General features: G+C 46.3%; 1 protein-coding gene across 1 annotated transcript in view; it reads right to left on the bottom strand.

Annotated features, from left to right (window-relative positions):
• The window catches only part of RARRES1 (retinoic acid receptor responder 1), a 31,200-nt gene extending 4,799 nt beyond the window's left edge, over positions 1 to 26,401 (bottom strand). Inside the window, exons 1-4 of the mRNA XM_033129296.1 lie at positions 25,989 to 26,401; positions 9,348 to 9,410; positions 6,839 to 7,022; positions 3,924 to 4,060 (exon numbers count right to left, since the gene is read on the bottom strand). Of these exons, the coding sequence (XP_032985187.1) occupies positions 3,924 to 4,060; positions 6,839 to 7,022; positions 9,348 to 9,410; positions 25,989 to 26,276 (672 nt within the window). The 5' untranslated portion in view covers positions 26,277 to 26,401. The remainder of the gene's footprint in view (positions 1 to 3,923; positions 4,061 to 6,838; positions 7,023 to 9,347; positions 9,411 to 25,988) is intronic.
• Positions 26,402 to 26,709: the final 308 nt, after the last annotated feature.

Here is a 26,709-nt window from a genome sequence, read left to right as displayed (position 1 = left end):
TCGCTGAAAAAGTGAGACAGAGAGGTGGTTTCTGTTATGTACCTTGGCCAGTGGGGGCCTCTAGTTAGAGTAGGACTTGTGGTGATTGATAATTTGCTGCTGCAGTTTAGACAGCTGGGGTGCTGACCGTAGCTGCTATCGACTGATAAGAGCTGGAACAACACTCAGTTTTACTTTTCTCAATTCCTATGAAAGGCTGAGGGTGTAGGGAAAGCCCTTAACCATTTCTTTTTCTCTAGCCAGCAAGTGTCTCCCCTGCCCTTGGCATGGTCCTTATGGTTTGGGAATGACATCTGTTCTTTGGTTCTAAAGCCGTAATTGTGCCGGTAAGATGGGTCTTGTTTGTATTCAGTGCTTTCTTTCTTAGCCCACTCTTCTCTCAAGCTTTGTTCTTTTGGGGCTGTGAGTTTATACGCCTGCACTTCCTTACATAGTTGCCTTAAAAGGTGGGTTTAACCCTGAGTGTAAAGATAGTAACGCACACCCGGAAAGCCTCTGCAAAAACTCTAAGCCCTGTGCTTTCCTGAGCTGCCTTGCGCCACGGCACACCTCCAGTAGCTTCTGCTTCTGAGCTGGGCAGTCTGGCGTTGTCAGCCCTCCCGTCCTGCTTCTAGTGTCCCAGGACGCTACCTGGATTTTAGTGACCTTTTAAAAAGTGTTGCTTGTTTTGCTTGTTGCTGTGTTGCTTCTTTTGCTGAAAGATTATGGGAATCTTTAGTGGCCACCCAATAGCCGAATTCGAAAATCTATGTGGATATGTGCATGCTTTTCTTTAAGAGACTCTAAACTGAAATGCGTACCAACCTTGAAACCAAGTTTCCCAGTTGCCGCCGTGATTTAGATTTCAGTTAGTTTCAAGGACTTCCATAAATTTGTTAAGCCCCATTTAATAGACCCTAAGAGATTAATGAGTGATTTGCTATGGGTGACCCAGCAAGTCAGCTGCACATTCATTTATTTATCTAAAACCCAAACCCCAGAAGGTTAAAAAAAAAAAAAAATCTAAAACTCCTAATCAGGGACATTGTTTCTGATCAGTCAGCGTTTTTGTTTTCTTAAGTCCACGGTTACATTTGTTCCTACGGTTCCCACTTGCAGTTGGTTGAGAGAGATTAAGGGGCAGATGATGCACTGGCTAGAATGAGAGAGAAACGGGGCTTCTGTTGCTGAACTGTATGTCCTGGTGGTTAGTTTGGTAATGTGTCATCTACAACTGCAAAGGAGAGGAAAACACTGATGTTAAAAGATCCTAATTTTTTCTCTGCTGTGTCTCGTGATCTGTTCCCATTGAGTGTTCGCCTCAGATTCATTACAATTAGTTCTAAATGACCGTGACACCATTTTCTATACCATAAACAAGAAAAATTTCCCGACTTCTCAGTTAAGGTAAAGCCTCTTATTGAGGATATGATCATCTTGGTAGATGGGAGAGAAGATGGAAGTTTGATCTAGTTAAATAGCAACTATCAACTAAATGGTAATTTCTATTAAAATTATATTAAGAAGCACACTATAAAGGGGAAGAAATGTGTTCATTTTGAGGAGTAAAGAGAAAAACTACGTCTTGTCCAGTTTCCAAGTGGCCTCTAGAAAGCACACCAAACTATTTTGGGCATGACTACCTTATTTCCCCCAAAATAAGACCGGGTCTGATATTAATTTTTGCTCCAAAAGATGCATTAGGGCGTATTTTCAGGGGATGTCTTATATTTTCATGTACAACAATCTACATGTATTCAAATACAGTCATGTCATCTTCTTCTGGAGCACCGTCATAACGCACTAAATGCGTCCGTCCGGCTGACGATCTTAACTGGGGCTTATTTTCGGGGAAACACGGTAATGCTGACGATGCTGGGTGAGTCCTTGCACTCAGAAGGTGCTCACTAAGATCCATCCAGGGGCGAGCCACTGCTTCTCACGTCCGTGAAGAAGATGGGTTTTAGGAATTTGTGCCTACGGTTGGCCTCTCAGAGCAGTGGGTTTTGTTTGCTCTGGAAATGGCCCCTCTCTCTCCATCACACTTGCCTGCTACGTACCCACACCACACAGAGTGACTGGTCCTCTAAATCAGGACCACAGACTGTGAGGGGCCTGCAGTGCTGCGTGATGCTCATGTCTGCACACTCCCAACACAGCCTTACTCTCAGCTGATGACTTGGCCTCGTTTTTCACTGAGAAGACAGGCAGTTAGAATAGAACTTCCACAAGCGACCGCCGTGTCCACCCTCCTACCAGCGTCTGGGCCCCTCTCCTCTGCCTGCCTTCCAGGTCAACGCTCCTGTCTAAGCTCATCTCCGCGATTGCTCTTATCCTCTCTGGCCGACTCGGGCACACTCACTCCAACAATTCTTCCTTCTCTTTCCTACAAGTCGTACTCTGACCCTCTCTACTGGATTTTTCCTCATCAACATATAAATATGCTATTAAATCTCCCAACCTCGGAAGACAGCAGTAAACAAGCCTTTCAACCCAATGCTTACCCATCCTCCAGCTATTGCCCACTCCCTTTCTTCTGCTCCCCTTTATAGCCAATTTTTTTTTTTAAAGAGATGGAGGGTCCACTTCCTCTCCTCCCATTCTCTCCTGAACCTCCTCCAGTCAGGCTTTGCCCACATTGTGCCGGAGAGAGAGCAGTTGATAAGCTCTCCATTGACTTGCAACTGCCTCAATCGAATGGCCGGTTTTCAGTCCTCATGGCCCTTGACTTTCCAGCAGCATTTGACACGTCTATGCATCCTTATCTTTGAAACACTCTTTTCTCATACCGCCAACCTCTAAAGTTAGAAATGTTCCAGGACTCAGTCCTTACATAACTCACTCATTCTCTGTGATCTCATCCAGTCTTGTGGCTTTAAATACCATCTACATGGTGATGACGTCAGCCCAGACCTCTCCCCTGAACTTGAGACTCATATCCAGAAGACTATATAAATTCTCTACTTAGTTATGGAATTCAGTATGCCCCAAATCAAGCTAATTTCCCCCCGAAATCAGTTCCTCTGAATCAGTAAATAAAATCTCCCTTTCCAGTTACTGTGACTGTGCCAAAAAATCCTGTGACTCGTCCTTGACTTTTCTCATTCTCTGCATATCCAACCCATCAGCTAATGCTATCGGTCTATCTTCAAACTATATCCTGAGTCCAAACAATTCTCATCACTTCCCCCACTACCACGGTCCAGGTTCTTGCAATACTTTACTGGTCTTCCTGCTTCCACCCATCTCTACAGTCTGTTCTCAGCAAAGCAGCCAGAGTGATCCAATTGTAAGTCAGACCATGTCCCTCCTCTGCTAAAAACCCTCTGATGAGTAAGAGAGAGGTCCTTTGAATGGCCTCCAGGCCTTACATAACTGGCCCCCTCCATTTGATCTCACCTCCTGGCACAGTCCCTTTGTCACTGTTCCAGCCACACTAGCTCACTGCTGTTTCTCCAACCCAGCAGCTACTGTGCTACTTCAGTTCCCTCTGCTTAAAATTCTCCTCCCTGGTGGAAGCATGGCTCCCTCTCACTGCCCTTAGGCCTCTGTTGCAGTGTCATCTCTGATCAAATTAGAGAGGCCTATTTAGACTATGTAAGTAGTAATTCTGAAAATATCCTGCATTCCCTTTTCCCTACTTAATTTTTCTACATAGCACTTACCACCATTCGATACCTATTTACTTGTTTATTAGTTCACTGTCTTTCTTCTCTCACTAGACTAAATCTCCATCAGGATAGCTACCTTGTGTTTTTTGTTCGCTGCTATGTCCTCAGTCCCTAATATAATGCCTGGCCCACTGCAGGCATTCACATATTTATTGGAAAATGAAATGCAATTAAAACTGTTGCCATGAGATTAGAAATTCACATTAATTTAGTCTAAGCATACTGCCTTGGTTGTATCTCTTGTGGCACACATTAATCTTCAGTTTTTCTTACCCACTGCTTCAGGCTGCTGAGCTGTGCCAGGTAGTAGTGCGAGAACTGCGTTGTCTTTTCCCACATCACATAAGAGCCTCCAAGAAAAGCTAACTCCCAGATGGGTCTCAGAGAGGGATCAATATGCCCGTGACTGTCTGTGAGCAAAACGATAATATTAAGGCATGTTGGGGACAACATTTCAGAAGTTTCAGTAATGAAATACGGGCTTAAGCTTAGTCACATCAGTCAGCTCTTTCACAGCAAGACCTTCAGCATGATTTGTATGTTTCTACATTATATGGAAATTCACAGACTTCAACTTGCCCTGCTAAGTAAAGCTATAAAACAATTTCAGGGCTTCTTACTGTACTATATAAATGTGAAGTAAGAGTTATAATGATACTCAAAGTTAATCTGAAATCTTGATGGTTGAGAATAGGGTTTCCAGGCGGGAATTCCCACCCATTCTCAGGATTTTTTTTTCCGCTTTCCCGTTCCCGAATCCTGAGAAAAGTTGGCTGGGAAATCAGGAAAATTGGCTCCTTGAACCCAGGTTGGTAGTATCGGCCATCACTTTGTGGTAACGATTCATCGTGGAGAACAGAAAACAGTTTATATCTCGGGATTCGGGAACGGGAAAGCAAAAAAATTCCTGAGAACGGGTGGGAATTCCCGCCTGGAAACCCTAGTTGAGAAGCACTTTGTAACTAGATTGATTGAAACATGCATCAGTTATCTTCCCCACATTACCTCTGGTTTGGGTTCACAGCCAAGGTAATGGTCTTTGCCAGTCTGCCAGATGGCTTTGTCCTTCTGTGATCTTTGTCTTTAAAGCTAAGCAATATATTTGTAGCATCTCTCTCTTTTTTTTTTTTTGAGCACATGAAGAAATCAAGTGGGCTTTTTGTGTGGTATTGTTTTTGGACCTGCAATCTTTTTAATTCAGCAAACACTTGTAAAAAAAAAATTTAAAAACCTACTTAATATTAACTACTGCTAGAGGTAAGGATACAGTGATTCATAGATGACCTCTTGTGACCTGAAGAACTCAATTCTTAGCACGTAATTAATTTATGATGTAACTGTTCATGGACTTCTGAGAAGATAAATTAGTCACACTAAACACGGCGAATAGTGAGGACGTTTGAAAGTGTCAAAGCTAGTGGCACTGCTCTAGAATCAGGCGACGGGACTTGAGCTGGTTATTCCCAGGTCCTCAGTCTTTTCCTTCGTATGTAGTATACTTGGGCTCATCTGTCAGAAGTTTATGAATTCATTAGAAGGAGTAAAAGTTTTACTCATAATAAAAACCAGACAACTACTTTTTTAGGGGGAAAAACGTGTGGAGCAAAGATATCCTGAAAGGGATTAGATCTTCTCACTTAACCATTGTAGAGAAAGTGTATGACTGATGACACACTGAGTACACTCTGCTGAGATTTGAACTGGGTGCTCCAGGGATAGCGCCACAGTTTCGATGCACTTTATCGTAAACCAAACCTCTTCAGTTTTAAGGAGATAATTGTATGTTCACAGACAGGCTATGAATAGCACCATTACATGTCTTCACTGAATTTAAATAGTGGCGTGAGAACTTCTGTTGATGAAAAGGTGCCCTCTAATCAAAAATGGTTTTTCAGCTTTATCGGAGCCACATTAACTTAGATTTGTTGTAGAATGATCCTTGTGGGCACCTAGGATTTATTAACCGAATATGATCCAGTTAACTTGTGCTATCAAAAAGTGTCCAAAACCTAGTGATGCTGTAACAAATAGTCAAAGAGGTCCCATACAATTTCCAAAATTTGTGTTTTAAGGAGAATATATAAAACCCTATTTACCAAAATAATGCTTAAGGGGAGCAAAAAAAAATCCCTAAATAACAGTAGATTTTAAATATTCATCATTAGCCCATTTATTTCAGGCAGTGCTCAATATAAACAAATTCTATCACATAAGATTTTGAATTGTTCCTCATAATTATTTGAAACAGGATTTAATAGGAATTGTCAGAGAACTATAATGAGACTTATCCAAGCTTCTGAATGTTAGAAACGCAAGGAGCCATGGTCCACCCCCAGGTTTTTAAGAACACTCAGTCTTAATAAATTGCTGGGGCCCAGATGCACAGAATGGAGAGGTAGGTCCTCCCCTGTTCACAGGGACCTGTCACAACCTCTGGGCAAATCAGTGAACTGTGAGAGTGTGGGATGGGAGGTGCTGTGGCAGTCAGATGTCAACCTTAATACCCAAGTGCAAGTCCAGAGACTACTTGTGTGGTTTTGCAAATCAGATTTGCCAGTAAGTGCCGCGCTCCACTGCTGCCCACACACTCTGTTGAGTGCCAGAACAAATGAGCTCTGCTGCTCGTCAGCTGGGTCACTTCAGAGGGCAGAGCTTGTTTCTTATGAGAGGTGGCACCGCTGCCCATTAGCTCTTGACCTAAAACAAGATAAATTTGACTCCACTGCAGCCTCCCAGCAAAGCCCGGAGGCAGTCAACTCGCTCAATCCTCAGGCAGAAAGCCATATGGGCACAGTGGAGGCCCTGCATGGTGTCTCGTCACCGCAAGTGTCCAAAGCCACCACCAGAAATGTCACCTCAGGTTCTGGACTCAGCCCAGAAAACTGCAGCCCTGTGTGCATGTCCTGTTGCAAAGACCTGTACCGATGCCTCGGAGATTCACCGCTGGCCTTGCCCTCATCTGGGATGGCGAGTGGGGAGGTTACAAGGGTGCAGACACTACCGTATACTGGAGGCGAAGGACAGGGAAATGATACTTCAGAGTTTGGTTTAAACAATGAGGTGTAACCACGTTCTACACTAGGATTAAAGGGCCATTTGGGGGGATAAAAATGTAAATGATCCTTCTTTTTAAGATTTAGTGATTACATACGTTCCTGAATATAGAAATTCCAGGTACTGGTTCTTACCAGGTATGCTGACTACATCCAAGGGGGTTTTCAGTTGCTTCATGTGCTTGTAAAGCAGGTAATCCTCTTGTTGTCTTTTGCTCTTCTCAACAAACCGCGTACAAGTGATGTTAATGGCCGGTCTGGGTTTCTCATTCCTGAAAAACACTCGAGCAGAACATTTCCCCAAACGTTCCTCACCTTCCTGAAATAAAGATTTTGAAATTAAATGGATTGGTGCCTTATTACTCCCACCCACCCCAGTACACACACACACACACACACACACACACACACACACACACACACGGTTGAGAATTTCCTTGCACATAGCACATAGGCACTGGCACCAACAGATGTAGGGGTCTTTGCTTTGTAAAAAGTGATTTTTGTGCTCGTAGCTGAACACAATAGTCCTTCACATTTTTCTGTCATTTAAACTCCTGCTTTCTGATGATGTCATTATAAAACAATGCTGGGCCTATTCCAAAGAACCACTATTGATGTCTCTTGAGTACTGCTTGGCTCAGACCTCTAGCACTTTACTCTCTATTGTGGACCAACATAATGCTTAGTTGGACCTCAAGCTTGCCAACTTGAACCAAAAGATGACATTGGTTCCTATTAACCGAAATGACAACGTCCGCTGCTGCCTTATGAGTCTGGTCTCCTTAGTACAATTCTGCAGATTAAGACGCTGAAGTTTAAAGAGGAGCCTACTCCATGTTTCACACTAGTAAGTGGTAAGCCAGGACTTGAGCTCATGTGTGTCTGAAGCCAAAGCCCTGGCCCTGTGCTAACTCCGTCACTGTACGCTGAGACCCAATCCAGAGACATGGAGGCAGAGCTCACCCGAACAGGACTGATTCAACTACCTGAGTGACCAAGGGATGTTTGTTTGCATTAACACCTAAGTGTGCATAGACTGAGCATTGTGGGGTCACTTCTCCTCATTTTCCAATGCAGAGACATCTGGAGCTGGGTAGTGGATGCTTCAAGTAGGTATCAGATGTGTAACTCATTGCTAGGACAGTGCTTCTCCTGAAGGTCACATATTCCTTTACCTGACAATAAAAGCCAGGGAACATATGCCCAGGAAAATGCACGTATCATCAATCTCTTAAACTGGGGGGAGTCCCAATTAAAACAACAACCCCCCCAAAAAAAAGAAAGAAATAGCCCGCAAGAAAACAACTGTAATCAAAATTAGATCTGCATAATACACCAAATTCTAGAATTAACTCAAAAAACTGGAACAGGCCTTTCCAATAGGCAACTTTTCCTCCTGTGAGTGCTGCTTTTGAATAAGGGGCAATTCCAGTGGTGCACTAAAATCCTAATGAATAGCGCCACACAGAAAAAGAGATGCAAGGAGCATCAAGAAGAGGCTTATCAAAGGCAGAAGACAGGGCTGGTACACGTTCTCCTTTGATGTCAGCCATTTCCAGAGAAAAGAAAAAGAACCGGTATCGCTCCGTTTTGTTTTCCTTTCCTTCTCCCCCACCAAAACAGCTCTGCGGAATCAAAGCTGTTGTCGGGAGATGAAAGAACTCTCCTCGTGCCCTGAAATGGAATGTTGCAATTAGCTAGCTGTGCTCTTCAGAGAGACATATTGTTGGTCAAAATAATCTAGTAATTGTTTTCCTTTTAGCTTTAACACTTTCAGTTGGCAACACTAGAAATCATGCTTTAAGAAAAATTTCAATTCTTAGGTTAATTAGCAAAGTCAGAGTACAGTGTTGTCTCGTTCAGACTTGATTCTGAATACTGGGGAGCACTCTTCTGGAAGCATCATACTCAGGGGTCATGGTTTCCCCTCCGAAGCTCTGCCACCCTGACACACTTTAATGCTGGACGCTGCCTGCTCTTCCGGCCATGTCGACTCCACACCACTCAGGGAATTTGGGCTGGTCTCCACTCCACCCGTTGCTGCCTCCCAGCTTCACCCAGCACACGGAAGCTCATCTGGTTCTAATTTCTGCATGAGTTTTCTGTTTACTCTCTTCTTGAGAACAGGGAAAAGGAAACGCACACCATGGCCTGCTTAGTAAGAATTGTAGAGACCAATAAAGCCTATGGCATGCGTTGGTCCTGCTCTATTTTTCAGAATGCTTCTATGTACAGAAGCCTGTGGAATTGGCTTCATGCTATGCCAGCCTGCTAACGAGAAATGTCACCAGCCGACGGAAGAGAAACAGGCTGGCATTTGAAAGTGAGTCACTCTAAGAACTCTGAGGTGCTAAGGAGGGATACCAAAGGGAGCTGTGAAATTCCCTCCCCGGGCAAAGGAGGGAGGGACTGATGGCTGTGTGGACTGTTTGAAACGCAACCCTGCGTAAGGCCGCGACGCTGAAGGACTGAAATCTTGAGCTCCTGCCCAGCTCTCTTCTTCAGTTCTTGAAGGCAAATAGAAAACAAAAACAGGAAAAACAAAAACCCTGCATGTCTCTGTAGATTAATAGTTTCACTTTTTAAAAAGTAAATTCACGTGGGTTACTTATAAGCGACTTCGTGAATTATGACGGCTTACCTCTGGGTTATAACGCTCTGTGGTGAACACCAGGTCAACTTTACGTTCGTTCTTTGAATTAACCTGAAACACAGAAACTGACTCTTAGCCAGGGAAGCTCTGCTAACATCTCCATATCCAAGAAACACATTCTTGCAATAACATGACATGCAAAGGGCAGCTGTAGCATTTATATCTGGATAAAATCAGTGCTTTTATAGAAGGAGAAAGGGTCTCATATTTTGGTCTGATCGTGTCATTTTGCCTGCTAGTTGACAAAGAGGGAGGTGGAGAAAGAGAAATGGTGCTATTGAGGCTGGACGTTGACCCTTGAGAGCAGCTGGATGAGAAATAGACATGCGTATGCAGGGCTGTGCGGTTCCTGTACTCCCCAGTGCGTCAGTGCTCCTCCATATCCTGTCCTGGGCACTGGGGTGCATCAGTGAGGAGACGACCAGGGCTCTCCCTCTTGCCGCTCACGGTGGGACAGGGGACCTGGCAACAAGGGTGTACCCAGTAATAAATAATGGGTTTGCAGATGGTGATGAGTGAAGAAGGAGTGATAGCACAGAAGTGGCTACTGTCACGAAGGTGAGGAGGAGGCGGGAGTGTTCCACGACGTGACCGCTGCCGGACTCGAGAGCGAGGTCTGGGCCAGGACAGAAATTGCTTCCAGTAAATCCCCTTAGAGAAGGCTGACTGACCTCTCCCCTCTGCTGGTTCCTGGAACAGGCTGTTGCCCTCCCCCAGACAAGCCTGTAAGGCAATTTCCCTTATCTGGGATGAGCCACTCACCGAATCCATTTCCATCCTGCTCTGTTCTATACAATTCTTTTATCACCTGCCAAGTAGCTGGAGGATATCCACTTTGTCTTGCTATCGCCCAAAATTTGTCTTGTATGTAAATTTCCCTTAAAAAACTCTGTTAATTGCCAGACAGTTTAGCCTGCCTCTTTCTCCAGTCTTTCCCTGCTCTCTTCTAATGGAGATAGACTTTTCAGTCTCAGGATTTTCCCTGGGTCCGCATCTACCAGCAGGTGGTCAATGAAGATATCTTGACCATAACCCTAACCCTGACCCTGACCCTGACCCTGACCCTGACCCTAACCTTGACTTTGACCCTAAACCTGACTCTGACCGTAACCCTGATCCTATCCCTGACCCTGACCCTAACCCTAACCGTAGTCCTAGCCCTGATCCTCACCCTCACCTTGACCCTGACCCTAACCTAACCCAGTTTGATTTACTCCTGAAGCTCCCAATGAGCAGTTGAAGGGTATAAAGTGCGACCTGTATGACAGGCAGGACAAGGCTCCCCCTCCGCGTCTGTCTCCTGAAGTTTGGTGCCTTCACCACCCACGCCCAAGTTAGAGGAATACACAGCACCGTGGGCTTGGCCTCCCACAGACAACTAATACTCACAGGAGGCAGCACTTCCTCTTGCCAGCAGGTTCTAAGCCTGGACTCGCTGGCCTCACGAGCCCCAGGGCCCTCCTGCCTACTGCATGCAGGACCTAGAAGTCTGCCCTTCATGTCCATTCGGGGCCCCTGAGTGCAGGTGACTGGGGTTAGTGGGGAGGCCATTCATGAGACGAGGAGGAAGCAGAGTTGGCAGGTACAATCTTTGGTGCTGGGGGACATCGGAGACGTCCAAGAGGCAGCTGGATGTACAGAAGGAGATTCAGTAGAAGTAGTGGTTGGAACCATGGAATTGGATGCAGTCTCCCAGGGAAGGTGTGTACCCCAGGACCACCACTCTTCACACCAATATGAAAGTGGGGCATGCTTATTTGCTATCCACGAGGATTCAAAATGGAGATGCTAAAAGGGGTGCTATGGAAAGTAACCTCACAGGGTGATCTGATCATAAATTTCTAGCTGGGCAGGTCATGGTGGGTAGTCATGTAACTTTTTACTAAAAGGCTTATCTTTGCCATTAGCAAGCCCTGTCCATTGTTTCTCCACACCTAGGTTAACACACCTTTGAAATCACCACCCTCAAGGGAGCACATAATCTTGCTAACAGTCCTGTAATCCAATCCCTGCCTTGCTTTTTCCCACCTCCAGGTAACCTTCCTTACTTTCCTTTCTTAATTCCAAATGCATAAAAGGAACTGCAAAACTGTCACTCTCTGGAGCATCTGAGATCTTGCTTCCAGGTAATTGTCTTCAGTTTGGCTCAAACAAACTCTTATAAAAAGTCTACAGGTTTGGGCATTTCTTATGTCAACAACAAAAACAGACTTTTTAAAATTGTTGATACAGTCCTGCTTATTTTAAATAGAGTACTTAAGATATTATCTGACACAACAGTTTTTTTGGAAACACATGGAGGCAAGGTAAGGTGCCAACACCCATTCTTTGTAGGGAAAGAGAACTCGGTAACAAAGCCTGTGAGCTGGGTCAGAATGGAGCCTGTCCTTTTGAAGAGTTGTTTTTCTCACTGATTTGATTTCCTCATTTTGTTTTAATTAGGCACTCTTAAAAGCATCTACATTTTGTTCAAAGTAAGATTTTTATATTTTTGGTTTGTACTTTATCATTTATCAAGATGCAGCCCTTTTATCTCCCACAAAGGCCTCTCCTTTCTGCCTTCCTCTGAGTCACAAGGTCCCCTGAGGCGGCTTTGCTGGGTCTCCGGAGATAACCAGCAGCACCAGCCAGGGCCTTCATCTGGGACAGTGTCTCCGGCTGTTGTAGGATTGTGTTTCACTTTGGTTAAAATTATTCTGCAATAAAGAGATCTCTGTTGTTCCGCATCCACGCTAGGATTTGTTGAGCATCCACCTCTTCCGAGCCCTGTGCTAGAAGCAGGAGAGCAGGGGACAAAGCAGTCACAGCCCTGCCCTCAGGGCAGTGAGATGGGGAGAGGGACTTGAAAGAGATCCTTTTGGAATTGACTCTTTGATTATGGATGACGTAAGGGCTGTGACAAGAACTGGAGACCTGGCTCAGTCTCGGGATGGGGAAGGTGATATTTGAGCTAAACTTTGACGATTAAGAAGGAATTGACTTTGGGAGTTGTGGAGAGTGGGGCGGCAGGACTGGAGGCCCCAGAGAGGCAGCCAGGGGGCCAGAGGGCAGAAAGACAGGAGCCGGGATCAGGAAGAAGCAGACCCGGTGGGCCGGTGCGGCCCCTGAAGGCTAAGGTGAGGGCTTCATCCTAAGAGAAATGGCAAGTCGTGGGCAGGAAGGAAGGATTTTGAAAAGATCCCTCTCGCTGGAGTGAGGAGGTTTCCAGAGCGAATGTTGAGATTGTAGGAGGCTCGATGACAGGGTGGATGAATCAACGTGGGGACAGTGAGAATGGAGAGAAATATGGTGGACAGATATGAATGAGTCCTACTAGAAGGCAAACGATGAACAATAATTCAAAATCAGAAATTATCACTAGAATACAAGTTTTGTGTTAAGATAATATTATCACATCAACCACATTTAAATGGTGCTTGTATTTGCAGAACAACGACAGCTAGCCTTTTGGGCCCGAGCTAGACTATGCTAGACTATGCTAAGCATTTCACGTATCTTTATGCTAACAGAGCTCTGAAGACGTGCTCCTACTCCTGAGTAATTGGAGAAATACAAATTAAAGAAGCAATGGGGTGTCCTTGTACAACTATTAGACTGGCAATAAATCAGAAAGTGGATAAGGCCCATTGTTGGCCGGGTTTGGGAGTTTAAAACTGCTCCTGCACGGCTGGTGTGAGGGTGGCTGGGCAGTCTGGCCCACTGGGTCAAATCAAGCTTACATATGCTCCACGTCTACCAACCCCACTTCTGGGTGTGTATCCAGAGACACAGCGATGCAGGTGTAGGAGACTCACAGGACGACGTTCCCAGAGGCCATGTTTGTGTGCTGGAAAGTTGGAGGCAATCTGGTGTACGTACACCCCTGGGGGATGGGCAGGTCAATGGGGGGTGCCTGCTATGGAGTCTTATGCAAATTAGCCGCACATACGGCAACACAGATAGACCCAAAACTCTGTGCATAAAAACAGAAACAACAAAACGTATGGCCTAAATACCATTTATAAACATTTTTTTAATATTAGGTTGGTGCAAAAAAAAGTCATTGCGGTGTTTGCAATTATTTTTAACCTTTTAAACGGCAATCACTTCTGCACCACACTATAAAAATTTGCACACAAACCAACAATATCTTTTATAAGAATACTTATAGACAGAAGAATACACATGAGACCTTTTCCAGTGGTCACCCCTGGGAGGGTGGGGTGACTGAGAAGAGGGAAACAAGAAGATAAACACACAAACGCCACAGAGGGAGCCTCCAACAATGATAATGGACCTGAATCCAGGAGTCCTTCCCTCAGCTTCCTGCCTGGACCAACCAGCACAGGCACGGGCTTTCACAAAGGAAGTCATTAAAAAAAGTTAAGTCCAAAGTAACTCGGCCGGATGTCCCCACCTCATCTCTTAAACTTGTGTCTTTGTTTTTCACACTGTCCGTGAGATTAGATTTAAGGAGTGCAGTATACGTGCCTCACTATATGTGGCTGAGAATCTAGAAACTCAAGGTCAGGCTGCCCTCTCTCCGTGTCTCGCACACAGGTTGCTGCAGCCACACGGTGCAAAGCTATTATTTAAACAGTAATAATAAGTAGCTAAAGAGACATTTTTGAAAGAGCCGAACCTGGTGCTGGGGAAAAGAGATGTGCATTTCTGGTTTTCCTGAGGGAAGGAGTGTTCCTGCAACAGCAGATGACAGCATTTAGTTCTTTTCATCCCCACACTGCCCAAACCGTCCCTCTGCGAAACATTAGGAAGTTTCATATCCTTAAAAGGCAGCCAGAGGCACAGCACATTGTTCTAATATTTTCCAGCGTAAGGCTCTTGCTATAAAGAAAAAGTCAACAAAGCAAATGACCACGTGACTGTATAACCTGAGGGAATGAATTAGTAGTTTTTTGCTACAGATTTCTGTTTAATTATTGTCGGTCTCCTTATCTGAGGGAGAAAGGGAGATGCATTCCAACACTCCCGTGGATGCCTGAAACTGTGGATAGGACTGAACCTTGTGTAGACTATGCTATTTCTACACATGCACACGTATGAGAAAGTTCAATTTACAAAATAGGCTCAGCAAGAGATTAACAACAACTAATAATAAAAGAGAATAAGCATAACAATCAACTGTAATAAAAGTTACGGGGCGTGTGGCCTCTGCCTTCCTTCCTCTTAAAACATCTGATAACCGAGATGGCTACTAAGTGACTAACAGGAGGGTAGCTATACAGCTAGCAGGGGTGATTCATGCCCTCCCCGCCCCCGCCCAGAGAGTCCATCACGCTACTCAGAACAGCATTCAATTTAAAATGTATGAATTATTTCTGGAATTTTCCATTTAGTATTTTTGGACCACAGTTGACCACGGGTAACTGAAGACTGCAGAAAGCAGCACTGCTGTATGGGTAACAGAGGACTTATGTACTACAGCCTAGAACTCAGGGCGGACAGTCACGGACCACTCATGATGTGGTTTATGATCTCATCTGTTTTTTTGTGTGTTTTATTTATTTTATGGGTTTCTTGTTTTTCGCTGCCACTGGCCATGAGAAGGGCCGAATCCCCCCACTCACCCCCACCCAACCTTCCCCACGTACATCTCCCACAGGCCATGCCTCAGGGTGGGCTCCTTAGGGCAATGGTCGACACTTCTATTTGGAGCTCCCCTTGCAGGCCGTGGGAGGGAGATGGGACCTGCTCCCTTTCTCTTTTAGTTTCAATCTACAAAATCATATAATGATTAGACATTCACACCCCTCACAAAGTGATAACCCTGAAGTCTACTACCCTCTGACGTTGTACATAGCTGTTACAAAACAATACCATTGGCTACATTCCCTATGCTGTACTTGACATCCCGTGACCATAGGTACAGATATAGATAATAGATTTAATTATAGTTGACATTCAGTATTATTTTGTATCAGTTTCAGGTGTACAGCACACTGGTTAGGCATTTATATAATGTATGCAGTGATCCCCCTATTAGGTCCAGTACCTATCTGACACCCTACAATCTGTACGTTATTGATAATATTCCCCATACTGTATTTCACATCCCCGTGACTATTTTGTGACTACCAATTTGTACTTCCTAATCCCTTCACCTTTCTTACCCATTCCCCCAACGCTCCTGTCATCTACCGTGTTTCCCCGAAAATAAGACCTAGCCGGACAATCAGCTCTAATGCGTCTTTTAGAGCAAAAATTAATATAAGACCCGGTATTGATATTATATGATATTATATGGTTTATATTATATTATATAAGACCCGGTCTTATATTATAGTAATGTAAGACCGGGTCTTTTATTAATTTTTGCTCCAAAAGACGCATTAGAGCTGATTGTCCGGCTAGGTCTTATTTTCGGGGAAACACAGTAGCAACGATCAGTTTGCTCTCTGTATCTATGAGTCTATTTCTGTTTGCTTTTTTTGTTTGTTTGCTTGTTTATTCTGTTCTTTAGATTCCACATATAAGTGAGATTATATGGTATTTGTCTTTTTCAGTATGACTTATTTCACTTAGCATAACACCCTCTAAGTCCATCCATGTTGTTGCAAAAGGTAAGATTTCAATCTTTTTTATGACAGAGTAATACTGCATTGTATAAATGTACCACAATTTCTTTATCCAGTTGTCTACTGATGGGCATTTTTGTTGTTTCCATATCTTGGCTATTGTGAATAGCACTGCAGTAAAGATAGGAGTGCATATATCTTTTTGAATTAGTGTTTTGGATTTCTTTGGAAAAATACCCAGAAGTGGAATTGCTGGATCATAAGGTAGTTCCATTTTCAGATTTTTGATATACCTCCATACTGTTTCCCATAGTGGCTGCACCAATTTGCAATCCCACCAACAGTGCACGAGGGTTCCCTTTTCTCCACATCCTCGCCAATACTTGTTGCTTGTTGATTTATTGATGATAGCCATTCTGACTGGGGTGAGGTAATATCTCACTGTGGTTTGTATTTGCATTTTTCTGATATTTAGTGATGTTGAGCATCTTTTCATATGTCTGGTGTCCATCCGTATGTCCTCTTTGGAGAAATGAGACAGGCCACTTTTAACGTCCTGTTTGAGAAACGAGTATAATGGAAAATCTACAAAGGACTGAACTCATCACAGTATGTGTGTGTGTGTGTGTGTGTGTGTGTGTACTTTGGTAGAAAAAAATGCTTCTCAAATCCTTATCAAATCAACATCAAGCATTTATTCACTGCCTGTGTGTGAAGCATCCTGTAGCCACTGGGCGGGAAACAGGGTAAAAGCTACACTACGTACAGTGAGCTCTCACACATGCTTCTCGTGGTTCTACACAGAGGCCGTGCATCACTCATTATATCACAAGGGCCTCTTGAGATAAAGACTATTGCCAGCTCCATTTTAAAGATGAAGATCCTGAGACATTTGCCCAAAGAGAAGGAATTGCCCAAAGTCACAGAGCTAGTGAGTAATGAAGCCAGCCCCCAGAGCTGCCAGTCTGCCTGCATATGGTGTAGACGAACAGAGCCAGCAACCTCTCTCTAAGAGACAGTGGGAAGAAAGCTGCCAGGGGTGTGTGTGGGGGGTGGGGGTGGGGTCGGTGGGGGACGGTGCTTACAACCACGGCGCCTGTAGACAAGGCCACCCCAAACCTTCTGGAAAGGAGACAGCCAGGCAGGGGCATGTGTATTGTGCATGAGTTTTCAAGGGCTGTGTAACAAAGGACCACAAACGGGGAGGCTTAACACAACAGAAATGGATTCTCTCACAGATCTGGAGGCTAGAAGTCCAAAATCATGGTGTCAGCAGGGTCGTGCTCCCTCTGAGACTCTGGGCGGAATCCTTCCCGGCCTGTTCCTAGCTTCTGGCAGTACTATCAGCCCTTGGCACTCCTTGGCTTGCAGCTGCATTGCTCCAAGCTCAGCCTCTGTTTTCAGATGGCGTTCTTCTCTCTGTATGTTCTCATGGCCTTCTTATAAGGACACCAGTCATAGGATATAGGGCCCATGCTAATCTTCTTTGGCCTTATCATAACTTGATTACACCTGCAAAGACTCTGTTTCCAAGTAAGGTCATATTTACGGGTACAGGGGCTGGGGGTTTAGGACTTCAATACATCTTTTTGGAGGATGCAGCTCAACCCACAGCAGCATGGAAGTGAAGATGACCTGAGACTTTGGAAGGAGCCCCTGGATGCACTCTTCTTGGCAAGGTATTCCCGGGAGCACGAGCCAGTACAGGTGGGGAAATCTCGAAGGAAGGTTAGGACTGAGACCAGGGAGAGAAAGAAAGGGGCGTCCAGCACAAGGAAGAGAGTGTGAGTCTGGGCCTGGAGGTTGCAGCCAGTTGGGGAGACGAGCAAGTTAATGGAGGGGTACCAGAGGAAAATGCTTTGATCCACTGACACGAAAGCAAACCTTGACGCTTTACAAAGCTTGATGCTTTTGACTGAAAATATGACATGACTTTGCAGAGTTGCTATTAGAATGTTCAGTTTTGACTTCTCGGTGCATATATAAATGCTTTAGCATGGCAAGATAGCCATCCACATAACCAGAAGCAAAGAGTGAATTTTCTTCAAAAACTATTTTGGTCCAGACTGCCTTCTTCAAATGTCCTACTTGAAAAAGAGCACATCCTGTCACCGAGACCGGCCTCCTTCAGTTTCTAAGGCAGTGTGACCTGATTTGCCAGACTCTGGGGTCACTAAACTTTGAGATAACATTCCTCCGTTTCATTTAGTCCTCTGGATACCCTCAGGCGTTTGGAGAGACCTAACTGTCACGACCAGATCTCCTTCCTGTTGAGCTGCGTTCTAATGACCGTCACTGGAGCTACTTGTCATTTCCTACCCCTCCCTCAGAAGTCAGTGGTTTTCCTCAACATCTCGAGAGATGTTCTCGAAGTGTAGTTGTTTGACCAGCAGCATCCCAGCAGCCCCTGGAAGTCCTTAGACGGCGCCTTCCCAGGCTCCACCCCAGATTTACTGAATCTGAATGTGGGTTGGGAGCCAGCACCCTGGGCTTTAGCAAGCGCTCCAGGGGATTCTGTTGTAGCTCAAGTCTGAGACCCATGGCTCTGGAATAATGTCCCTGTAAGAACTTCTGTATCCGGGCCCCCAGCCACCATCTTGACCTCAGCTCCATGTGTCTGGACTATCTTTATATGAGATATGATATAATAGTTGTTTGTTGTTTGTTTGTTTAAAGTAGAATCATTGAAATAGGGTGTGAGTATTGGAAATAAACCTGAGGAACTTGATGAGGGATGGAGCATAGGTACTTATTCCAAGAGCCCATTAGAAATGTAACACCCCCCTTTACACTCACTCAAAACCTTAGAGCAAATGGCAGAGCAGGGACGGTGCCCAGAGAAACCTCGGTGTGTGCTACTGCCACAAGACACTGGGACTCTGGGTCTCCAAAGACACAATTCTGCTGAAAGCTAATCTACAGAAAGCAAACCCTGTGCTCTGGAGAGATGCTGTCCCTTGTTTTTCCTGTCTCTGCCATTGGTTGCTAAGCAGGGTCCCTTCATGTTGCCTGAGAGCCGGTGGTGACAACTTTAAACTTCATGTTTTCAGGTTGTGGGGGTAGGGGGTGGGCACAACTCTGGTTGCAGGAGTTCTTAGGTGATGTTAATCTCTCCTCCCTCACACACTGGGCCACCCTGACCTAACAGACTCGGCTTCTAAATGTCCCCTCCAGCCTTCACATTTGGTAAGAAAATGTAAATGTCATGCCATTCCAGTAAAAGCAAACTTCTTCATTTTATAAGGTTAGTTTTATGAGTCAGGCTTAGCTGGAGATACGTAAACAACTCATTTGTGGATAAAAATTGCTGTGTTGTTCTTATGTTTTGGACAGAGAGCATCAGTGTATTACATTATACCCCAAAATTATCTTATTGCATTTTCCTTCTCTTGGGCAATGCCAGATAAAGCGAATATAGTTTATGGAACAAAAGTCAGTGACTTTCAGCTCAGGGCCTGTCCCATGGGGTCCAAGGATATCTTTGCACGTGGACACTTGGCTTAAGCGGATTAAGCAGTAGAGAGATAGAGCTGGAACACTGTGCATTCATTTCTGTACAGACAACTCTGGGTAGGAGTCTCTGACCCTTGGAAGGAGACAGAGTAGAAATGGCCCGGGGCAGTGTCCTCTGCTTTGTCTCTAGCTCAGCATGCGGCTCCTTAGAAAGGCTGGTAGTAAGAGGGATGCAGGCGTTATCACCCTCCCTCCTCTGGAAGGGCTGGGAATGGTCAGAGCCTGGCCTGGCCTCCTGTGCCAGGGGTTCAGTGGTCCCAGCACCCTTGCAGCTACTTTGGTTTTCATTTTTAAACTATTCAATCTTTGTGTCTTGCAGGGCCCTATGCTAGTACCGTAGAGGAGAGAGATAAAGGGACCTTCTGCGGGCCTCCTGCCCTGTAGAAGCAGACACACGTGCAGAGTGGAAACACAGTTGGCTGTTGAAAGGCAGGCACAAAGCAGCGGGCAGTCTAGTACCAGGGTGGGGTGTGGAGGGCAGGCGCTTTCGGAGGTGAGAGTAACAGGGCTGCAGAGAGCAGCCAAGCAAGAGGTGGATCGAGAGCTGCTGATTCGCTGCTGATTCTTGGGGACAGTTCCTTGTCCAGCAGCCACCCGGGAGGGAGCTGGGTACGGGCGGCTGAGTAATCACCCCCAAGAGTACCCATGTCCTAATCTCTGGAACCTGTAAATGTTGCTTTACCTGGCAAAGGGGACTCAGCCAATGTGATTAAGCTAAGGATCCGGAAATGGGCAGAGTATCCTGGATTACCCGGGTGGGCCCACTGCCATCACAAGCCACCTCGTAGGAAGGAGACAGTAGTGTTACACTCAGGAGGTGCTTTGCTGCTCACTTTGAAGACGGAAGATGGAGCCATGAGCCAAGGCATGCAGGTGGCCTTTAGAAGCTGGAAAAGGCAAGGAAATGGACGCTCCACTAGAGCCCCCGGAGGGAATACAGCCCTTCCAACACCTTGAGCTTAGCCCAGTGAGACCCATGTTGGAATTCTGACCTCCAGAATTATAAGAGAATAAATTTATGGGTTTTTTTTTCACGTACCAAGTTTGTGGTAATTTGTTACAGCAATGAAACACTACAGATACAAAATTACTTGTGATCCTAAATGTCTTGTTCTGTGTGGGCACCTCTCCTTGGGGCCTCATGGAATCACATACATCTCATGCGTAGCAATGGTACAAGACCCGCTTTCATAAATGGACTTCACTGGCATCCAGGACAACCGTAAGAAGTAATCCAGAGTGTAGACTGGCTGTGGCTACTATACCCAGACACTGTGGGACCAGCTCTATAAAAACCTCTTCAATCCAGGCACCACTGCAAAGGCAAATAAATGCCAAGGCCGCATAAATCTCTAGGGTGTCAGCACATTGAGATCAAGGGTCAGGTTGGATTTGGGAGAGAGAGAGAGAGAGAGAGAGAGAGAGAGAGAGAGAGAGAGAGAGAGAGAGAGAGAGTATTTAACTTTCCAATCTTGTTAATGTCAGTCATTTCATTCACTCTCCAGCAGAACAACCTAGGTCCTTCGAGGAAGCATGTGCAGCTAAGCTTGATTTCTGATGGTTAAATTCGCAACCCACCACTCATGGTCTTTATTTGGGGCTACTAGTAACGCTCTGGGATCACACACATCCATGGCTATGACACCACATGTGGGAAGACCAGTCGAAAATATTGTGGCCTGGTACATGAGGTTTGTGGTTCAAAAATCAATTTATTAGAAGCTGGTTAAAAGCCTCCGTACTTGCTAACTCACCTGGGTGCTGTTGGCTTGGGTGAGTGGGACAGTGCCAAGGAGGTCAAGGCCAAAGCGTTCCCCCAGGGCCAGGTGGCCTTTCTCACTCCATGCTACACCCAGATTGTGCAGTCAGAGCCCGCAGACCAGGTGTAGGCTCTGGCAGGAAGTGGGGAGGAGACCTTGGGTGCACCTGTGCCATGCCAGCAGGAGCAGTGCCTGCGGAGGGAGGAAGGAAGGCAGGTGCCTCTCTGTTCTGTGCTCTCAGGATTGTGATGGTTCATCCCCAGGGCAGTGTGAGAGCACTGAACGGTGAGTGCCTGGTTCATCCTGCAACCCCCAACCCCACCCCGTTCTTTCACAGTGTCTGTAAAAGCACTTAGGAGCCTTCCTTGTATGAAAGTAAAGATCATTTCATTTTAGTATTTTATTACTTATCTTTTCCCCTCCATATTCATTGTGGCCCTTTCATTCTCCAGTTTTGTTTCTATAGCCTGCTTAATGTATCGCTTTCCTCTTTTTGTGAACAATCACCTCTGAATTATCAACGTTAATGGAGGGAAGCCTTCAAGAACAGTAATTACATGAATTGTATTTTATTATAGTGCTTTATAGACTGAAAGGAGATAAAGGAAAGTGTTTCTCAGTACAGTAGGTGGTCACCTAGTTGCCTTGTGGCTCAGCAGACAGGCTCGGTGTGGCCTGCCGTCAGCCACACAAACAGGTGCCCACAGGGGCCTAGCCCACCTGCACTGGCGCAGTTTGACACTTACCAAAAGTCAGTTGTTTTGCTCCCAAACTTGCTTAAGGTGGGTGTACTTATTACCTAATTGCATAATTAAATGTTATGTGAAGTGGTAAAGAGTGGGTACCCAAAAAAGATGTCATTTCCACAAAATCCAAGTTAAATGCTGCAGAAGTTATTGATAAAGTTAAGTCTCTAAAACTCTTGCTGTTGAATTGGGAGTGGGAGAGTCAAGACTGGGCATGAAAAAAGAAGGAAAAGGAAAAATAGAGGAGTATGCACTGTATTCTTTGCAAATGCTCCCTCCACTGTAAGTAAACCAAAATGCAAATCACAGATGATCCACCTAGATGTCTTCTTGCTAAACAGACCTCAAGGAGCGCCAATTAAATGGCCTTGGCCCTTTACCAAAAGATAGGTGATACATTTACATTTACATTGATTTTAATTTAAATTGAAGCAATTAAGGTATGAGCATAACTCCCCGCTCCCCCACCCCCCCCACTATGGTCAATTGTTTCAGTTATGTTCCTAACTAATGGTCCAGTCCAGGGCACAGGGCATTCAGCTTAAGTGACCAATCTCCAAACAACAGCTGATTCCCAAATGGGTTGAACTTATCACGAAGTGTGTGCACTCAAAGATCTCAGCCAGTCTCTCCATGCAAGTATGTCAGGAAAGGGCTGGTCTCTCACCGGCTGCTCGGGGCAGGGGTCAGTGGTCCCAGGGCTTCCTGAGTGGCCAGAGGAGACTTGTCTTAGTGTAAGGGGCAGTCTTGAGTAGAGGGGAGTGGGGCTGACCTAGGATACCCTGGGTAGCATGAGAACTCACAAGACCACTCAAAATCGCCTGCTACTGGTCCTGAGCTGTGCCATGTGATATCAGAAAAGTTGAAGCCTCCTTGGTCATGGAAGAATAAGACCAGGAAGGAGATGGCATCAGGCGGGGGTTAGTGAGGGAACAGAAAAGCCTGTGTCTGTGACCACTTCTTACAATAGGTAAACAGAATGCTCACTGGCTCTTTTCACCAGTTAGCACCGACATCTTCTCAATGCTCGGTTGCATTTACTATCACAGCCATTACTGCATTTCACCACTAGAGGGCAACAGTGTTTCTAAAATGAGAGGTACTTGCAGAACCAAGAAAACACAATGAAGGAAATTGCCCACCCAGAAGAGGTCTTTAAAAATCTCTTGATTCAATGATTTTCAATTTTTTTTTTTTTGCTGAAACTCACAGCAAGAACTGCATTTTTCATAATGACCTAGTTCATATACATATATTTGAAACTTTTTGAGGCATTACTTACCCTTACTTCTGTGATGTACTCTAATAGTTTGTATTTCCAAACTATCTCAATAAAAACAAACAACCCCCGCCACACACACACACAAAACAACTGCAACCTACTAAACTGATTTCATAACCCACTAGTGGGCCATTAATTTGTAAAACCCTGACTTGGTCACAGTCTCTCATCTTACAAAGGGACGCGCTGACCCCCAAGGATGGAGAGGGATCCCTACTAGCTACGTTCCTCTCACCCACCCAGCCACCTGCTCACCCTGGGGTCAGTCCTGGATGCATGACAGACATTGTGCAGCAAGTGAGTGCTCGCTCTGAAAATGCACTGATTGGATAAAGAGTGCAAGAGTTTGGGGGGATCTACCATTTTTCACTTCTTGTCAATGCTATGACTGCTCTTGTAATTGAAGCAGAAATTCCTTAAAGTCACGACATTGAAAGCTCCATGCGGGTGGTACCTCGGCTCCTCATGCAGGCAGCTGAGTGACTGCTAAACTGAATGAATCTCAGAGGCTTTCCTGATGATCCCACCCCATCTGAATTAGGGCCACAATATTTAGCCCAGTGCCCGGCACATAGTAAGTGCTCAAAAAATAACTAATGGATGAAAGGACTGCCCCTCAGGCAATAGTGGTAGCTAACATTTTTATACTTTACAATCGATATTTATAACACCTTACATGACTCGTAAGAGTACCTGTCATGGTTGGCAGAACATGGATTATTTCCATTCCGAGTGAGGAAATAGCCTGAGAAGACTTTGATGACCTTCTCTAAGTAGTATGGCTCACTGGAGGCAAAGCAGGGGCTGGTGTCGGGGCTCCCCCCAACACCCCAGCAGCTGGTCCTGCACCTTCTGGGAAGGCAGTCCATGGCAGTTCCCTCGTGGGAACCAGCACTCACTCTCAGCCACTTCCTCCTCTGCTTCTGCTACCCAGAACCCTGGCAAACCTTGGTCAGAAGTTTAAGACACATCCTGCCCCAGGCTGCCTGGATCACCCTTGAGGTGGCTCTTCTTTAGTGGTGATATTTGGAGGCCCCAAAAATAGAGGAAAATAATTTCACTGAATTCCGGGGAGAAACTGAAACCACTTTAGGCTTCACAGAGTCTTGGCCCTGAACGTTATTAAGCCCTCTCTTCTTTGGCTGCTCAATGTGAAAACATTTAAAACCATTTTTGGAGGCAATGTAAAGGTAAACCAGATGACCATAGGAAGTTATTCTTTCTTAAAGTCAATGCCGTGGACTCTTCTCCATAACTCCTCCTCCCGCTCATGCAGGTCTGCCTCTAACTTATTTACTTATTCCCACCACCCCCATTTTGGGCCCCACAGGAGGATCCATCCCTCTAAAATTCAGGAACATTACACTATTACAGATGCAAAGCAGTAACTGACCTCTTTTTGGAAGAGGAAAGGCATTTTTTTTAACTCACTTGGGTTTTGAGAGCTGGTTTATTCCATTAAAGATGCCAAGTATATTATTTTTTTCCAAGGGGATGACTAAATGTGTAAAAAATGTAAAGAATTTCATTTCATTTTTTTTTTCACGGTCCTAGAAGGACGATAAAAATTCCTAGCATTTGAAAACTGGTGTACCTTAGAAATCTGAACATGGTTTTCTGTAGGGAATGTCACTGGCTGGTAACCAGGGAGCAGATCTTCAGAAACACCCTCTTTGGGCTTTGGGAGGTGGCTGCTCTCTCTGATTTTGATAAACATTCTCAAGCTCTGTTCCCCTCACTACTCTTGTTGGGCTAGTAAAACTGAACGTTTTTTTGCCCCCCCTCCCCCCCCCAGACAGCAAGGATTATTAAAACAGGTGACAGGAATAGGCTGCCTTTTCCAAGGAACAATTTGATTTCATCTTCAATAAATTCAGCCACCCTCATGCAGGATTACGTCGTTGAGGAACCAAGGCCTTCCCCACCCGTGTCGGACAGTCTTGTTCCAGGTCTGGAACAATCTTCAACGAAAATCCTACTGCCATTCGAAAACTCTGTTTACACTCTATACTCAATACTAGATTCTTTGAGGCTGAGTCTGCAGGCTCTGTGGAATATTTGGGAATTGCTGGAAAGAAAATTTTGGGGGGCCAACTGAGTGTAGTTCTGTCCGTTTTGTAATCTTCTATATGATGAAGAAAGCAATGCAGCTCCATAGACACAGAACAAAACCTACAGCCAGTCCTTTGAAATCAGCACCAAACAACGACCTGCAACGTTCTCATTTATTCCCTTCACATAGAAAACTGAGACCTGGTCCACTCACTCCCGTTAAAGCAGACGCCAGGATTACCGGGGTTCCTACCCAGGCCCACAGGTAAGTTCCAACCACATCCTGAAGCCCTTGCATGGTGGCCCGCAATTGGCAAGCCCGTCTGTCCCTGGCCTCGCGTGGGAATTGGCTTACAATTTAGAAATCCCGCCCAGGGATTTTGCTGGAGCCACTGGTGGGTCGCGCCCGCCGTGACCACCCCAATAGCAACCAACCCTGGGTAACCCCAGACAAGGGTAACTCCTTGACTTTTGGGCCTGTTCCTCAATTTGGCCATGCACCTCTTTCCCGGGTATGGGAGCTGACCTATGAAAAATCTATGGCCTCATAAATGCCAGAAAGAACCCGCCAGTTTTCCGAGGACTCTGCGCACCGATGAGCCCTGTCCACGCCTTGGACACTTCGCGGGCGCGGGCGCACTTAGCTCTGTCTCGGTCACCAACCCGCCGCAGGGCGGACAGGCACGCGCTCACAGGCGTCACCGCCTACGCGGTGCGTGGCCGTGCCCCGCACGCCCCCTCGGTGTAGCTCCCGCACTCACCCACGCGCGGCCCTGCTGCACCGCGGACACCACTCGCAGGGCGCTGGGCGAACCCGCGCGGAAGTTGAAGAAGTGCAGCGCCGCGCGCGCCGCCTGCTGCAGGAGCCCGCTCTGGAGCTCTGGGTCTTGGCGCCACCCGGAGTCCTCGGACCCTGCGGACCCCGCGAAACCCGCGGGCGCCGCCGCCGCCCCCTGGAGGGCGAGCAACAGCAGCAGTGCAAACATCGGGGCGGTGGGGCGTGGGCCTCCGGGCCCGGGCGCCAGCAGCAGTTGCCGGCGGGGCTGCATGAACACCGGAGGGCTAGCGCAGCGCAGGACGGGCTCGGAGCGGCCACACCGGCGCTCGAGGAAATAAAGTCTCAGCGGGCCCCTCCCCTCCGCCCCCGGGACGGTAGGCTGCAGGGAGCCCGGGTCCCCACTCGGCCGCGCCCTCTCGGCACTTCCCGCAGCCTTTGAGCCCCTCCGCCCCGCCCCGCCAGGGCTCCCGCTGCCCCGGCTCAGAGCCCGGACTCGGCGGCGCCGCCGCGGCGCGGGGCGGGGGGTGTCAGGTTAGGGCCGCGCGGGCAGGGGATCGAGGGGGGCAGTGGAGACTCTTCCCCTGAGGGAGCGCGGCCCACCCGGCGCCACCCCTGGTCGCGCCCCCAGCCCAACTCCAGGACCCAGTTTCTCTCCCCTGCAGTTGCTGAGATTTCGAAACTGTGTTTCCAACGAACTTGCTTCA

The sequence above is a fragment of the Rhinolophus ferrumequinum genome, chromosome 2 (genome assembly GCF_004115265.2).
Source record: "Rhinolophus ferrumequinum isolate MPI-CBG mRhiFer1 chromosome 2, mRhiFer1_v1.p, whole genome shotgun sequence".
NCBI lineage: Eukaryota > Metazoa > Chordata > Mammalia > Chiroptera > Rhinolophidae > Rhinolophus > Rhinolophus ferrumequinum.
This window is presented reverse-complemented; position numbering and strand designations above follow the sequence as displayed.